Source organism: Mercenaria mercenaria, chromosome 7 (assembly GCF_021730395.1).
Source record: "Mercenaria mercenaria strain notata chromosome 7, MADL_Memer_1, whole genome shotgun sequence".
Taxonomy (NCBI): domain Eukaryota; kingdom Metazoa; phylum Mollusca; class Bivalvia; order Venerida; family Veneridae; genus Mercenaria; species Mercenaria mercenaria.
In genome coordinates this window covers 12,492,729-12,510,986 of record NC_069367.1, presented here as the reverse complement: position 1 = coordinate 12,510,986, position 18,258 = coordinate 12,492,729, and the positions used below count along the sequence as shown (strand labels likewise).

Sequence of the window (18,258 nt, the reverse complement as noted above, 5' to 3'; positions counted from 1 at the left end):
GCCCCTCATCGATTTGGGTTCAAGCCTCACTCAGAACGTTGAATTTTGTGTGAGGAAGCTGGCCTACAAAAGGTCGGTGGTTCTACCCAGGTGTCGCTCATGGTGAAATAATGCATGGAGGAGCACCAGGGGTATTCCTCCACCATCAAAGCTGTAAAGTTGCCATATAACCTATAATTGTGTTGGTACAATGTTAAGCCCAACAAGAAAAAAAAAAGAATACAATAATTTTTTTTCCGATCTCGAGACCCTTTCTGCCATTTAAAGTAAACGTTGATCAGATTTTATCTTGACTTTTTTTAGAGAAACACTTAATTTCAGGTATGCGTGTCTGGCCCAGACAGTGTTACAGTGTGCACAGAACAGAACCTCACGCCTCCACCTCTCACAATCATGACAATGAACATGAGGACATTGCCCAACAATAAAACACATCAGAATGAGGTATTTTAACCCTTACCCTACTAAATTTCTATAATGGACTGGTTGGGCAATACCATTTATTATTTGAACGGATGTGCAGGCTGATCTTTGTCTGAACTGTTTGCTAATGCAGTATCACTTGCCACCAGCGGGCTAAAGGTTCTAGGCAAGGTTTGGCAGAAAATGTTTTGTTGTTGCGTAATGATATGCTTGTGATCTGCTTTTGGTACTGTCTGATTTTATAACATTATAAACAAGCTCCAAAACTAGTATAAATAAAATGCCTGTTTTGGGTTTTAGAAGAATCACATACATTTTTAATTCTAAAGTAACTCAAAAATTGCCGTTTCTTAGAATTGATTTGGTTTTAGATCTCGGTTACACAGACATGCTGAACCTGTAAGAAAAGAAAATGGTTAATATTGCGTATTGTACCTTTCTATTTCCTCAGATTGTAGCAGTATCATGTCTGATTCACAATTCTTTCCATATGGATAAACCTGCCCCAGAACCAGCATTCCAGCAACATTTCTGTGGTGGGTATTATACATTGACATAACTTTCCCTTTGAGTAGTGTATTTTGCAACATGTTCTTGTGTAGAGCATTTCTTCTTGTGCCACATACGCTGCAAGAAATTTTGTGGAAGGTGGTTAATGTGTCAGCATTGATTCATGCTAAAATGTTCAACTGGTTGGCAGTTGTAACAATATGGTGGTGTATCTTGTCAACTGGAGCTAGTTCCATCCGCGGCATGGTCCTGTGATTTTTTGCTTGTCTCCTGCCTTTAGGTGTGCAGAAACTACCCCAAGAACCAGTAATTCGTGTTGATGGATTTCAACAGCCGACTCCTTACACAAAATAGAAAAGTTGATTCGTGGTAACATTGCTCGGACAATGCTCGAAAAAAGTTTAAAAATCTGCATGCAATAACTAGTACTAAAGACAGCAGTTACTAAATCAGTTACATTATGACTATGTTTCAGTTATCAGTAAGCCTAATGATTGTATATTTCCGTGGGATTTCAAGGACAAAGTACAGAGAGAGGTATGTTTATATATTAACACTTTTGCTTTAAAGATTTCTGAATGTGTTTGAAATGGACATGCTTGTGTAATACATTTGCAGACGGTGCTATTCATATGCCATAAGAAACTAGTTGGGTTTTTATTCCGGCATAATTAGGGCAGGCAGTGGCAAATAATACGTTAAAGTTTCCAAAAATTTAGCAGAAATGTACTTGTGAAACTGAACCTATTTCAGGGTTGCCAGCAGTCTTGAAAAGTCAGGGAAATTGGTTTCTTTTTCAGGGTCAGGGAATTGTCAGGGAATTTTAAAATTTGGTCAGTGAAAAATGCAAATCCTGGAAAGTCAGGGAAAAGTCAGGGAAAAATGATTTCAAAGCTCGAAGAAGTTAATCATTTTAAACTTTTATGGCTATGGCAGTCTTCAAGCATTAAATTTAAGTAATTAAAAACAAAGTTTAATGATGTAATACTGTATTATGCATTTAATATGTTTAAATCCCCCATTTTTCTTTAAACACTGATTTTGCTTGAAGACTGAAAGGCTTTGCAACCCTTGCCTCCAGAGTTAACTAACATTTTTTTGTTATTTTGTAGGAAAGTGACACATGAAGAGAGCCTACAACTAACATTATTCTAATACACTTTTTTTGTTGTAGGTACTCCAGGTGTTTTCTGTTTGTTAAATAATATCATAACATACACATCTAAGTACATTGTTGATGGCATGTATTATAAACAAGTTACTATTTCAGGCACTTCCCTACTAGCATGACAAACTAACCTTGTTATTATCAGTGCTTTATTGTTATGCCACTAGGAAACTATTGAGAGATCTTGGGTTTTGAGAGAGATGTTTTGCCAATAGGATTCCAATAGTCTTGCTACTACAGTGTTAGTCATGATGCTTTATTGTTTTTGCCACAGTGACTAGGACACTGTATATAAAGAGATCTTGGATTTTGAGAGTGATGCTTTGTCAATACAATTCCAATGGTCTTGCTATTAGTCATGGTGTTTTATTGTTTTTGCCTCTAGGAAACTGTATAATAACAGATCTTGGATTTTTGAGAATGATATTTTGCTAATACTAGCAGGGTTCCAATGGTCTTGTTATTAACCATACTTTATTGTTTTTACTATGAGGAAAGTGTACCTTAAAAGATGTTAGATTTTTGATAGTTACATGTCTTGCAAAGATGCTTTTGATATGTATCTCTTAATAATTAGGTTTCACTGACCAATAGTCACAATTATGTTTCATTGACTTGACCACAAAACAGTCATACAAGAAAGAAAACCATGTTTATTATCATTGTGTTTGATGTTTATGTTTAATATATTGGAAGATAAATACAAAACATTTGGAAAAAAAATAATGGGAGGATTGGACGGCTATAGGGGAGGTTAGGAGGCCATTTAAATGTTTGGCGGTTTTGGTCAGTGAAAAACATGAATTGGTCAGGGAAAAGTCAGGGAATTTTATTCACCCAGAGTGCTGGCAACCCTGTTAAAATACTTAGGGTGTTTTTATGCCCCCGAAGGGAGGCATATTAGTTTTCAACTGTCCGTTCGTTAGTTCGTCACAGCATTAAATTTTTGCATGAAGGCACTTTACTTGCGAACCACTGAACCCAGGACCTTCAAACTTCACATGCTGAAAGTACTTATTGAGTACACGACCCCTACTGACTGGGGTCACCAGGTCAAAGGTCAAAGTCACAGAGGCCAATGTTAACTTTTTGCATGAAGGCACTTTACTCGTGAACCACTGCACCCAGGACCTTCAAACTTCACATGCTGATAGTACTTATTGAGTACACGAACCCTACTGAATTTGGGGTCACCAGGTCGAAGGTCAAGGTCACAGGGGCCAATGTTAACTTTTTGCATGAAGGCACTTTACTTGCGAACCACTGCACCCAGGACCTTCAAACTTCACATGCTGATAGTACTTATTGAGTACACGACCCCTACTGACTTTGGGGTCACCAGGTCAAAGGTCAAGGTCACAGGGGCCAAAGTTAACTTTTTGCTTGAAGGCACTTTACTCATGAACCACTGCACCCAGGACCTTTAAACTAAACATGCTGATAGTACTTATTGAGTACACGACCCCTACTGACTTTGGGGTCACCAGGTCAAAGGTCAAGGTCACAGGGGCTTATGTTACTTTTTTGCTTGAAGGCACTTCACTCGCGAACCACTGCACACAGGACCTTCAAACTTCACATGCTGATAGTACTTATTGAATACACGACCCCTATTGACTTTGGGGTCAAAGGTCAAGGTGCTGCGGGGGGGCATTTGTCACCATTAGTGACAGCTCTTGTTTTAAACAGTTCTCAAAATGGATGCTTCTTAAAGCTTTTTCCCAAATTGTAAAGACCTAGGGCCGTTTCGTAGATCTGTTGGAAAAAATGCTTGCAGATGGGGTTGTTATATTTCTTTATTGATCATTTTCATTGAAAAAAATTACCACTGTTCACTGGTAAAACTTGACAAATGTTTTTGGTGATGTGTTTTCAGAGTAAGAAGATGAAGGTAGAAGTACTGCCAACAGAAAGAGCTTTACTTGGCTACCTACTGGCTAAAATACACAAAATAGATGCTGATGTTATAGTGGTAAGTTACAAAATAGATATTGGTGTTATAGTGGTAAGTTACAAAATAGATATTGGTGATATAGTGGTAAGTTATAATGTAGATATTGGTGTTATAGTGGTAAGTTATAATGTAGATATTGGTGTTATAGTGGTAAGTTATAATGTAGATATTGGTGTTATAGTGGTAAGTTATAATGTAGATGCTGGTGTTATAGTTCGATACTCGGGTGGGGCATATGTTCTCCGTTACTATTTGATAAACGATATTGTATCTGAAATCATTTGTCCTCCACCTCTGATTCATGTGGGGGAAGTTGGCAGTTACTTGCGTAGAACAGGTTTGTACTGGTACAGAATCCAGGAACACTGGCTAGGTTGACTGCCCGCCGTTAAATGACTGAAATACTGTTGAAAAATGGCGTCGAACCCAGAACAAACAAAACAAACAGAAAATGGATGCACATGTTGTAGTGGTAAGTTGGAAAATAGATGCCGCTGAAATAGTACTAACATTACCTAGGCTTTTTGCCGAAGTTGGCTTTTTTCCGGACATGTGTTTCCTCAGCATTTGCACACATTCACTTTTTCACTCTGAGCTATGTCAACTCCTACAAAATGATTTGGTCTTGTTGATAGATCTCAAAATAGGGTAAAAATCAAGATGCATTAAAGTTTGTCAAACCTTTGGGAAATAAGCTGAAAACTGTTAAAAAAGTAGCTATAATTTGGTAAATAGAGACTCACATGCTTTACAAATTGGCATTTTGACACACTGGAATTGTGTATTTATTTCAGGGACATGACATATTTGGCTATGATTTGGATGTGTTGTTACACAGGATAAATGCCAACAAGATTCCACACTGGTCCAAGATAGGACGCCTTAAGAGAACTGTGATGCCAAAACTTTCTGTAAGTCAGATGTAATATTTTTGTAAAATCAGATATTTTCACAAGGCTAAAAGTTCATTATAATTATTGATACTTGTGGGGAACTAATTTTCATGCATTTCTTTGTTGTATAATCTACAATATTTGATCCAAATGAACATATGATTTCACAGTATTGGAATTTGTTCACATAGTAGACTATTCAGAATATATGGCAAACTTGTGAGACTATAGAGCTATTTGTACAAACAATAACACTTCTGATAGCTTTCCATGACTATGGACACTTAACAGATACAGCGAAAATAAATCCCTTGCGAAAATTATTGATATTTAATTACATTAGTACATTAGTAATTACAGCCTAAATAGATCCTAGAAATAAGAACAATAACCAAGCTTTCTTTTAACAGGTTTAGAGTCAGATGATAACATACCAGCTATTGATGGCTTAGGAAGATGCAACATACCCATCCTTGTAATTTTGCAAGCACAAGCGAGCATCAGAATAGAACCACAGATATTCAATAAGCCAGACTGATGTCTTCATCGCATGAAAGAATTCTACATCCCCAGCAAGGTTTCGAACCCACTGTGGTGCTGGGCAAGTGATTCAAAGTTGGCGACCTTAACCACTCGGCAATGGGAGCCCCTTTTACTTTGGTACTTTCAAACCATTTAATAGAACACAATTTACAAGGAGCATGTGAAAACCGTTTTTATCACAAAAAAATTAACTTTTCAATTTTACAGAGTCATGCCGGTCGAGGATATGTTGATAAGTCAGCGACTTGTGGGCGGGTTGTGTGTGATATCAAAATCTCTGCCAAGGAACTTGTTCGCTTGAGGAGTTTTGATTTGACTGAACTTACTTCACAGATTCTCAAACAGTCTAGAGTGGATCTGGATTTTGACACCATTAGAAATATGTACAGGTTGGTCTTCACATTTCTTGAGGGGTGGGGGAGGAGGGTTAGCTTAATTTAAAATACAGGACTTTTTATCCCCTTGTTGCATAGATCTTTTTATGCCCCCGAAGGGAGGCATATAGTTTTTGAACCGTCTGTCTGTTGGTCTGTCCGCAATTTTCGTGTCCAGTCCATATCTTTGTCTTGGATTGATGGATTTTCAAATAACTTGGCATGAATGTGTACCACAGTAAGACGACATGTCGCGCGCAAAACCCAGATCCGTAGCTCAAAGGTCAAGGTCACACTTAGACGTTAAAGGATAGTGCATTGATGGACGTGTCCGGTCCATATCTTTGTCGTCGATGGATGGATTTTCAAATAACTTGGCATGAATGTGTACCACAGTAAGTTGACGTGTCACGCGCAAGACCCAGGTCTGTAGCTCAAAGGTCAAGGTCACACTTAGACGTTAAAGGATAGTGCATTGATGGGCGTGTCCAGTCCATATCTTTGTCGTCGATGGATGGATTTTCAAATAACTTGGCATAAATGTGTACCACAGTGAGACGACTTATCGCGCGCAAGACCCAGGTCCATAGCTCAAAGGTCAAGGTCACACTTAGACTTAAAGGATAGTGCATTGATGGGCGTGTCCAGTCCATATCTTTGTCATCGATGGATGGATTTTCAAATAACTTGGCATGAATGTGTACCACGGTAAGACGACGTGTCGCGCGCAAGACCCAGATCCGTAGCTCAAAGGTCAAGGTCACACTTAGACGTTAAAGGATAGTGCATTGATGGGCGTGTCCGGTCCATATCTTTGTCATCGATGGATGGATTTTCAAATAACTTGGCATGAATGTGTACCACAGTAAGTTGACATGTCACGCGCAAGACCCAGGTCTGTAGCTCAAAGGTCAAGGTCACACTTAGACGTTAAAGGATAGTGCATTGATGGCCGTGTCCGGTCCATATCTTTGTCATCGATGGATGGATTTTCAAATAACTTGGCATGAATGTGTACCACAGTAAGTTGACATGTCACGCGCAAGACCCAGGTCTGTAGCTCAAAGGTCAAGGTCACACTTTGACGTTAAAGGATAGTGCATTGATGGGCGTGTCCGGTCCATATCTTTGTCGTCGATGGATGGATTTTCAAATAACTTGGCATAAATGTGTACCACAGTGAGACGACTTGTAGCGCGCAAGACCCAGGTCCGTAGCTCAAAGGTCAAGGTCACACTTACACTTAAAGGATAGTGCATTGATGGGCTTGTCCGGTCCATATCTTTGTCATCGATGGATGGATTTTCAAATAAATTGGCCTGAATGTGTACCACAGTAAGATGACGTGTCGCGCGTAAGACTTAGCTCCGTAGGTCAAAGGTCCTTAACTCTGACATCGGCCATAACTATTCATTCAAAGTGCCATCGGGGGCATGTGTCATCCTATGGAGACAGCTCTTGTTCAGTTCCAGTCTTGAACATGGTTCACACAGGCCATGAAAAGTCCTTGAATTTGACGCCTACTCCTTGAAAACTACTTGAATTTTGCAACAGTCAGAAACTACTTGAAAACTACTTGAATTTAGGAAAAAACATACAAAGATGGCAAGTAGTCCTTAAATTCATCGGGTGTGAAGTGAAAACGGACAAACATTATAAACAGACCAAAATAAACTAAAAAAACGACAAAAAAAAAAAACCAGCCGTTACCACCATAAGGGCCTGCCACGGAGTCTGCGATAGTACGGTACGGTACTGTACTTTATGGGTTTTATGCTGTTTCAAGTAATTTTCACACTGTAATTTATCCGCGATGCGTTGAAGGTAAATCTTGTGTTACATTGTTCAATTTTGTCCTAAATTGGATTTAAATTGGTTATTTCATGTCTCAGCAACAGTGACATTGTGCCCATTTTAGTCCTTGAAAATGGAGGAAAACTACTTGAAAACTCCTTGAAAACTGCTTGAATTTTTTTTAGGAAGGTCTGTATGAACCATGTCAATGAATAGTCTGCACATTAATAGATTTTACTTGTTTAATAATTGCTTTGTTTAGAAAAAGAGAACAAAGATTTCTTTTGTAAATATCTTACAGTCTAAAAATTTAGGGTTTTAAAAAGTAATCTTGTTTGAAATGATGAGTGGTTTTGATAATCTTTTTGTACAATCCTGAATTATAAATGAGCTTGTCTTTTAAGGGAATTGTATATTTCTATCCAAGTGCATTTGACAAATTTCCAGTGTTTATTTTTATCCAGATCTTGAATTTTTCCTGGTTAACTAGCTTGTTAGATAGCTTTGAAACATTTGTTACGAACAATTCAGTTTTGTTGATGAGTCATTTAATGTATTGGTATAATTTTTTAGCTCACCTGTCACAAAGTGACAAGGTGAGCTTTTGTGATCGCGCAGCGTCCGTCGTCCTTGCGTGCGTCCGTCCGTGTGTAAACTTTTGCTTGTGACCACTCTAGAGGTCACATTTTTCATGGGGTCTTTATGAAAATTGGTCAGAATGTTCATCTTGATGATATCTAGATCAAGTTCGAAACTGGGTCACATGCGGTCAAAAACTAGGTCAGTAGGTCTAAAAATAGAAAAACCTTGTGACCTCTCTAGAGGCCATATATTTCACAAGATCTTCATGAAAATTGGTCAGAATGTTCACCTTGATGATATCTAGGTCAAGTTCGAAACTTGGTTCACATGCGGTCAAAAACTAGGTCAGTAGGTCTAAAAATAGAAAAACCTTGTGACCTCTCTAGAGGCCATATTTGTGAATGGATCTTCATAAAAAATGGTCAGAATGTTCATCTTGATGATATCTAGGTCAAATTCGAAAGTGGGTCACGTGCCATCAAAAAGTAGGTCAGAAGGTCAAATAATGAAAAAACCTTGTGACCTCTCTAGAGGCCATATTTTTCATGGGATCTGTATGAAAATTGGTCTGAATGTTTATCTTGATGATATATAGGTCAAGTTTGAAACTGGGTCAACTGCGATCAAAAACTAGGTCAGTAGGTCTTAAAATAGAAAAGCCTTGTGACCTCTCTAGAGGCCATACCCTTGAATGGATCTTCATGAAAATTGGTCAGAATGTTCACCTTGATGATAGCTAGGTCAAGTTTGAAACTGGGTCACATGCCTTCAAAAACTAGGTCAGTAGGTCAAATAATAAAAAAACCTTGTGACCTCTCTATAGGCCATAGTTTTCATGGGATCTGTATGAAAGTTGGTCTGAATGTTCATCTTGATGATATCTAGGTCAAGTTTGAAACTGGGTCAACTGCGGTCAAAAACTAGGTCAGTAGGTCAAATAATAGAAAAATCTTTTGACCTCTCTAGAGGCCATATTTTTCAATGGATCTTCATGAAAATTGGTCTGAATGTTCCCCTTGATGATATTTAGGTCAGTTTCGAAACTGGGTCACGTGCGGTCAAAAACTAGACCAGTAGATATAAAAATGGAAAAATATTTTGACCTCTCTAGAGGCCATATTTTTCATGAGATCTTCATGAAAATTAGTGAGAATGTTCACCTTGTTGATATCTAGGTCAAGTTCAAAACAGGGTCACGTACCTTCGAAAACTAGGTCAATAGGTCAAATAATAGAAAAACCTTGTGACCTCTCTAGAGGCCATATTTTTCAATGGATCTTCATGAAAATTGGTCAGAATTTTTATCTTGATGATATCTAGGTCAAGTTCAAAACTGGGTCACATGAGCCAGGGTTCGCACAGGTCTGGAAAAGTCATGGAAAACGAGATTTGTCTGGAAAAGTCAGGGAAAATTGAAATTTTGCATTTTGTCATGGAAATGTCATGGAAAATTTAAAAATCGTCATGGAAAGTAGGAAAGTGATCTGGAATAAGTCTGTATGTGCATAAAACGATTACATCTGTTTTAATTTATTACAGAAAAATCCAGATTTAAATGCGTAATCGAACATCAATATTGGGGTCGAATCTGGTTGGGTACGAAATGACCGTTAAGTTTACTATTGCACCGTTTCCGGTTTATTTACGTTGTACTTTTGAAAACGATAGCTTAAAAAAAAAAGTAAAATATGAGTCAGAAAAGAAGTTGCCGATACAATACTAACTGGGAAAGGAATGAACAGTACAAAGCTTAAAGCCTTTCAAGTCGGAGTGTGATATAATGGTTTCAAAGAATCCATTATACCAGATACTTCTTAGGCATTCTTTTCAGATAGCTTTTCGGTCGATAATAAGTCATGTACTTTAAGAATATATTTCGCATTCCTTTTCACACTTAGCTTTACGGTCTAGAAATTAGTCATGTGCATTAAATGACAGGTTACATTATATCGCCCAGTTAATGCATTGTCCAGCAATGCATGTTTCAAAATTACTAATTGTTTTGACAACTGACTAACTGGATAAATGACAGGGTAATTATAAACACCCGGTCTTTTGATCACGCCGCATGACTCAAGTCACGAATCATTTCTTTCATAAGCAGAAGTTTTGAGACAAAACTTCAGTATCATTCTGGTACTCAGTTAGGTTAGATGCGTATGTCCAATACGCACAAAATGAATAAGTAAGGTTAAGGCCGAGGCAATTAACGTTGAAGAATAGAAGTTCTGTTAATAACTGAGACATATGTTAGAGAATTATGAAGAAAGGCATTGATGTATATATTATCTTAGAACTTAGTACAATATTAAATAGCAGTTATTATAGAGAACAGTTGTTGTTGTTGCTGATAGCTAGTAGCGTAAACCCTTAGTAACTGTTACACCACACGGGTAACAGGAAAGCCTTATACACCGTCTGTGACAAACTTATCGATCTGTCAAATATGGGCGAAACTGCAATAAAATCGCACATGAAAGGTGGAAAACACGTTGCAAGCATTGAACTCCATGATGAAACGACAAAAACTTGTGACACATTAAAATCTTTTTTCAAACCTGTGGAAACAAAACGCGAGGAAACTGTCTTTCTGATATGTGTACTGTATTCCTCCACCCACTCAAGAACAATGTCCAAGACAAAGTGCCAGTGGAATAGACTCCTTTGTGTCTAAGGAGGATGTAACAAGGGCTGAAATAAAAAGAGTAAACAGCTGTTGGAACTTGAACTTTACTCTTGAAAAAGGAAAAAAAACAACTGAAGTGTTATTTTGCAAATAGTTTGAAATAAAAGTCTTTGTATGCCAATAAAATGAGTGTATCATTGCATTTATTTCGAGTTTCGTATGTTTGGATTGCGTCATGGAAAACCAGGCAGTGTCATGGAAAAGTCATGGAATTCTTGTATCCAAGATCTGTATGAACCTTGTGAGCTCAAAAACTAGGTCACTATGTCAAATAATAGAAAAAACGACGTCATACTCAAAACTGGGTCATGTGGGATTAGGTGAGCGATTCAGGACCATCATGGTCCTCTTGTTTGCTAAGAGAGCTTTTTTCATGTGAACATAACTTAATAGATCTGTGTTTGAAAATTTCTTTAGATAAATTGGATTTAATGTTGTTGATTGAAACAGACACAAGATCAGAATAAGTCTTTCCCAAAAGTGCAAAATTACAAAATTGTTGTTAGGTAAGAGTCGTTTTATGCTTTTCTGTTACAGTAATTCTGAGATGCTGTTAAAGTTGATAGAAATGACGCTGATGGACTCCAGTCATATATTGAAGATCATGTACGAGTTAAACGTTATACCTCTAGCTTTACAGATTACATCGATTTGTGGCAATGTCATGGTATGTGCATTGTGCTCTTTAATGCTTCATCTAGAAGATTGAGTCGTATTTACTGTAATTAATATTAATTTAGTTTCATTGCTGGAGTGGAGTGGACCTTTGAATAAGTTTAATCTGGAATTTGAAGCTTAAATCTTGGAATGAGCTTCACCTTGTGGTTACTTGAAAGCTGAAATGTAACCTGTGAGAATTTGATGCTTTAACCTTGTAATAAGTTTAACCTAGAGCTTTTAATGTAACCCTGTTTGGATCTGAAGTTAAAACATTGGAATGAGTGGCAGTTTTATTAATCCCCCGCCACAAATGGTGGGGGGGTTGTAGGAATGGTCTCCGCCTGTCAGTAACACTTTCGTGTCCACTCCATGTCTCCTAAACCCCTTGAGGGATTTTCATGAAACTTAAGTCAAATGATCACATCATCAAGACGATGTGCAGAACCCATGAGTCAGTCTTGTCGGCTCAAGGTCACAACTCGAGGTCAAAGGTTTGAGCCTTCCATTTTGTGTCCGCTCTATATCTCCTAAACCCCTTGAAGGATGATCATGAAACTTTGGTCAAATGATCACCTCATCAAGACGTTGTTCAGAACCCATGGGTCAGCCTTGTTGGCTCAAGGTCAAGGTCACAACTGAAGGTCAAAGGTTTGAGCCTTCCATTTTGTGTCCGCTTGGTATCTCCTAAACCCCTTGAAGGAGTTTCATGAAACTTTGGTAAAATGATCACCTCATCAAGACAATGTGCAGAACCCATGAGTCAGCCATGCCAGGTCAAGGTCAAGGTCACAACTCAAGGTAAAGTTTTTAGCCTTCCATTTTGTGTCCGCTGTGTTTCTTGAAGGAATTTTATAAAACTTGGGTCAAATGATCACCTCGTCAAAACAATATGCAGAGCTTATGAGTCAGCCACTATCTCCTAAACCCCTTGAAGGATAATCTTGAAACTTGGGTCAAATGATCATCTCATCAAGATGATGTGCAGAACCCATGAGTCAGCCATGTGGGTTCAAGGTCAAGGTCACAGCTGAAGGTCAAAGGTTTGAGCCTTCCGTTTTGTGTCCGCTTGGTATCTCCTAAAGCCGTTAAGGAGTTTCATGAAACTTTGGTCAAATGATCACCTCATCAAGACGATATGCAGAACCCATGAGTCAGCCATGCCAGCTCAAGGTAAAGGTTTTAGCCTTCCATTTTGTGTCCGCTCTGTATCTCCTAAACCCCGTGAAGGAATTTTATAAAACTTTGGTCAAATGATCACCTCCTCAAAACAGTATGCAGAACTTATGAGTCAGCAATGCTGGCTCATGGTCAAGGTCACAACTTAGGGTCAAAGGTTTGAGCCTTCCATTTTGTGTCCACTCTGTATCTCGTAAACCCATTGAAGGATTTCCATCAAACTTTGGTCAAATGATCACCTCACCAAGAACTCATGAGTCAGCCATGTCAACTCAAGGTCAAGATCACAACTCAAGGTCAAAGGTTTGAGCTCTGTATCTCCTAAACCCGTTGAAGGAGTTTCATGAAACTTGGGTCAAATGATCACCTCATCAAGACATTGTGCAGAGTTCATCAGTCAGCCATGTCAGTTCAAGGTCAAGGTCACAGCTAAAGGTCAAAGGTTTACCCTTTCTCAATCCATAGCAGTGGTGGGGGATTTAGCTGTCTTTCAGACTGCCTTGTTTTAACATACCAAACTTACGCCTGTTTATACATGCTATTTCGATAATACAAAATAAACTTAAAAATTTGATGCACTTTTGGATAGTGCACTTGCTTTTAGAGTGTTTCAAGTGATATAGATTTTAAATGCAATTTACACGAAGAACATTTTCTCAAAAATGTATTAAAATACCAATGAAATATTTTAGTGGTTACAGGAGTTTATGTCTTGTATAATTTCAGAGTCGGACACTGTTGGGAGGAAGAGCAGAGAGAAATGAATATCTTCTGTTACATGCCTTCTCAGAGAAAGATTACATTGTTCCTGACAAGGAGTACAAGAAAAAGGCAGTAGTGGTGAGTTGCCTATTAATGCTTGCGATTAATTCTAATATTTACAAAGTTACCTTGATTGATAAGTTTTTATCTTGCCTAAATTAAGAGGAGATACTAGCCAAGGGTTGTTTTTTGGGGTTTTTTACCAAGAGGGGAAGGGTCCCAGGCCTGTGATTTGGGGGGAGGGGGGTGGGAATAGCTTTGTATTTGGGCAAAGGGGAATAAAAAAAATCTGATGTGAAGTCATTTTTTGGGGAAACTGCATGACTTGAAAGAAATTTTCTTAGGGGAGTGACCTGTTAACGACCCCCTTTATAAAGGGAAAAAACCTGTACTAGCCTGTGTATTTCTGTTTTAGGTAGAAGATGCTGATGAAGAAATAGACTCCAGTAAAACTAAGTCAGGACAAGGACGCCGGAAACCAGCATACGCTGGAGGTCTGGTGCTCGAACCGAAAAAAGGTAATGATGCTGTCCCTGTTTTAGGACATAGAAATCTTTATATTTTCAGGGGAAACTAACTTTTCATAGATCTTGTAGCTGCACAGATACACAAATTTTAATACTATTGAACAAAATGTTTGGTTTGTTCTAGCAGTTAAAAAGTGATCCAAGTGTTAGGAGGCTCAAACCTTCAACTTTTGGCCTTGAATTTTCCAGTTTGACTTGATTTGCAATTAGAACCAACTTTTTTCCCCAAGTAAAATTTTTTCATTCAGTGTCTGATTCTTGTCCCAGTGTTTCGAGAGTGCATTGAAAAATTTGACAAATGAAAAATGTACTATTAAGAAAACAGTACATTGAACTGGTTCAGATGAAGAATTGATTCATTTTAGATTGTAAGTTAAGCTGTTGAAGAGTGTTGGCTCAAACTTGATTTAGTATTCTGTTGTTTTTTTATCTTCAGGATTTTATGACAAGTACATATTGTTGCTGGATTTCAACAGTTTATACCCATCTATCATACAGGAATACAATATATGCTTCACTACCATCAACAGAACCGACGCACCTTCTACATCTAATGTAAGTTTCCATAATACTGTTTGCAATATAGTAACCTGCCTGCATAGTTATATAGGGACACTGCAGATCTACAGATCATAGTTTCGTGAGTTCCATTCATAGGCAAGGGTATCTTTATGATGATTTGATAAAAGGCATTACATCAGAAAACTTGTGTCCCCCACCTGTGATTCTTGCAAAGATGTTGACAGTAACTTGTAGGCAGTTGGTTTAATAGTACTGGTACAGAATCCAGGAACATCTAAACTGTTGACTAGTAGGTAAGTTTTATTCTATTATTTGTACTTCTTCTTTCTTCTCTGTTTGAATGTTAACACTTAATAGCTGTAAGTTAAAAAAAAAAAAACCCAACTATTTGCGAAAGATGTTATGATGTCAATCTCGCCTGTTTTGTAACTATATTGATACCAGATACATAGCATAGTCAGACGGTAAAACATTTTGTATTCTTCATCTCTTCTTTAGTTCAACATGGTAACTTTTGTTGGATGGTAAACTAACATTTTCATTTCCACTTATTTTTGATGGTTTTCTTGATGAATTTAGTTGTACTTCTGGGTCTAGGATTATAAAACTGAGTTAGGAGACCAGTCCATGAAATCCGCCATCTCATTGGTTCTTTCTGAGCTCACATTTGAAACTGACCAATGGCAATATCTTGGAGATATTTGTTACATGTAATTCTGTATCTTTCTCATTATGATGACTTTTAGTTTGTTCAAGATAGAGCTCTTAGTTGTATTCTGGACAGATAATTAGTACATTTGAGGAATTGAACCACTGTTACAAGATTATGCAAGAAAAAAGAAAAGCATTAAACTGATCTCAAAAGAAGCAGTGATTGCATACTCTTGATGAATATCTTGTATTCTATTTAGGATGAAGAAGATCTGCTGAAAATGGAACTCCCTGATCCAGATCTAAAACCAGGAATTTTACCAACAGAAATAAGGAAGTTGGTCGAGAGTCGGCGACAAGTGAAAAGTTTGATGAAACAAGATAATTTACCCTCGGAACAGATGATGCAGGTACGCACCTTCTTAAAGATTTTGATGATAAAACCATGGAGAAATTATTTCTTATTTCTGAATTTCAACCAAATCAGACAATTAAATGTATAATGTTTGACAAGCAGAATTTTTAGCTCTCCTGAATAAAAGGTTCTTCTAGTCTTATCTGAAAAAAAATCTCATTTAAAGCAACTGTTACTTTTCATGATGCAATATGTTGGAACATATGCAAGGTCAGATGATCGAGCTTGGGTGAGCAACTTAGGAAACCCCTTTAAACTTTTTTGAAGTTCATGACATTAGGTTTATGATAACAGAAATCAGAACTGCAGCATTGGGTTGTTTGATATAAAATGACAAGAAGATGAAGAAACATAGAATCACTGCTGTGCATCTAGCACTAACATGCCTTCGATAGTGCAGATCTACGGATCATTGGGTCACAAGTTCATATCCCAGGCTAGGCATTTTTTCTCCATGTGGATTTGATAAAAGGTAATGTCTGAAGTCATTACATCCTCCACCTCTGATTCATGTGGGAAAGTTGGCAGATTCTTGCTAAGAACAGTTTAGTACTGGTACAAACTCTTGGAACACTGGTTAGGTTAACTACCCACAGATACATTACTAAAATACTGTTGAAAAAGGGCGCTAAATCAGAACAATATTGCAACAATTTGGGAAAATAAAACCTTTTTCTTCATTTCTGGAAGAGGCCCTAAATTGACCACTATTTATATAATTTTAAAAAGCTGTGACTGATTCATATCTTTTACTACCATTATTATGTATTTTATAGTATGACATCAGACAGAAAGCTTTGAAACTAACAGCTAACAGTATGTATGGTTGTCTGGGGTTCACGTTCTCGAGATTCTACGCTAAACCACTTGCTGCGCTCATCACAATGAAGGGTAGAGAGGTAAGATAATATAATGGCACTACAAGAACTTCTGTGTATTTTATGATATTATTTTATACAAGGTATATTAAGTCACACTGTATTTTATAATACTTATGCATTTTACTATTTTGTAAAATAGAGACACTGCACCTGTTCGAACTAAAATTTTCAATAGAAGTTATGTACCAGTATTTGAAAAAATTGGCTATGGTTAGTCCGGTTCTTACGTTAGTTCAAGAAAATTTATGAAGATTCCTACATATTTTAATATTACATACTGTTATATGACTACTATTTCTGCAGATTCTGATGAAAACGAAAGATCTGGTTCAAGCAGTAAGTATAATGTATATATAACCTTGGATAGTTGAAAATTTCTTAAAACTATCTTGGAAATACTAAAGTTTAGCTGTAAACTTTAGACTAAAATCTTTCACAAGCTTCTCATTCTGAGAAAACATGGCTGATTTTCATCAGTGTTTCAAGTGTAAATCTAGGCTTAAACCCCCAACTGCCATATAAAAGCCAGAAAATGGCGCTGGGGCAGGTTTTTATATAAATTATGCATGTTTCACATCAGAGAGCCCTTTTTCAAAATTTTAAATAAACTACTGAATAAAAAGTTATGAAAAATTGCATAAATCCACTTTCAATTGGTGTTTTTATTTTTTTAAACAAAAAATTGTGAAGTATAGTTTCAAAAAATTATTTAAACCTAACTGCCAAAAATTTGAATTTGCCGGGAGGAGCTAATGAGGTCATGAACCCTAGAGAAACAGAGAATGTAAACAATTCCCACGTGGTTAATTTTATCAACAAACTTGATCAGCAGAAGGCTTGATGTATGAATAGAATTAACACCTAGAGTGCATTGTAAAACTTTTCCAGAAAAGTAATTTTGAATTTTTAAACTGAATAGAATATCATAATCATTTCTACAGTTATATTTTTATGTGTTATTTAAAAAACGTTTTAAAGGTATAGGGGAACTAAATAACAGATATACAGTGATAAATTATTTTAAATAGCTTATCATTTTTATTAGACCTTATCACAGCAACACTTGCTAATGATGTGTGCATTGTGCTACATCTCAGACTTAAATAGTTTATTATTTCTGCATTTATTGCTACATTATCTCAATTAATGGACCTGCCAGTAATGACAGAAAAGTTAAGACTGTTTGATTTCGAGTTTCACTGTTCAGTTTACATTAATAAGAAGTTTGAAAATAAGGAATGCTAGTCTAGCTCAACTCAATTTTTCATAACAATGATATTGATATGGATGCACAAAATATGTATGCATGTAATATTAATTTGCAATCATCAAAACATGTAAGTTCATATTTATTCTTCAACTGACCATTGTTTACATTTGCTTGTGAATCATTGAAAGTGAGCTATTTTTAGCTGATAGACAGCCTGGAGTAGCCTTGTTATTTGATAGGCTCCTCCTACAAAATTTTCTGCCAGGGTAGTGTAAGTTGGGGCTTTAAGAATGGCAGATATTCAAATGCCATTTGGTAAATATTTAATGTTCCCATTCCTTTGCCTATAGCAAATACATACGGATGAAATTTTGCTGAAGTATGAGCTATGTTTAGGTGCACAAAGTACATTCATGCAAAGATTCATCATAATCTAAGCTTACTTAAAATCGCAAGTGCAAAAAGAAAATTTAGATTTTGGAATGTTGATTAGAGTAGGCCTGTTGGCTACGGAGATACATCTGTTA

General features: G+C 37.0%; 1 protein-coding gene across 1 annotated transcript in view; it reads left to right on the top strand.

The window, feature by feature from the left end:
* The window catches only part of LOC128558433 (DNA polymerase alpha catalytic subunit-like), a 53,604-nt gene that overhangs the window by 16,021 nt on the left and 19,325 nt on the right, over positions 1-18,258 (top strand). Inside the window, exons 16-28 of the mRNA XM_053547582.1 lie at positions 322-444; positions 875-959; positions 1,409-1,470; positions 3,978-4,073; positions 4,850-4,966; positions 5,699-5,880; positions 11,465-11,594; positions 13,490-13,603; positions 13,941-14,043; positions 14,489-14,607; positions 15,486-15,635; positions 16,417-16,539; positions 16,825-16,857. Coding sequence (XP_053403557.1) covers positions 322-444; positions 875-959; positions 1,409-1,470; positions 3,978-4,073; positions 4,850-4,966; positions 5,699-5,880; positions 11,465-11,594; positions 13,490-13,603; positions 13,941-14,043; positions 14,489-14,607; positions 15,486-15,635; positions 16,417-16,539; positions 16,825-16,857 — 1,437 coding nt within the window. The remainder of the gene's footprint in view (positions 1-321; positions 445-874; positions 960-1,408; positions 1,471-3,977; positions 4,074-4,849; positions 4,967-5,698; positions 5,881-11,464; positions 11,595-13,489; positions 13,604-13,940; positions 14,044-14,488; positions 14,608-15,485; positions 15,636-16,416; positions 16,540-16,824; positions 16,858-18,258) is intronic.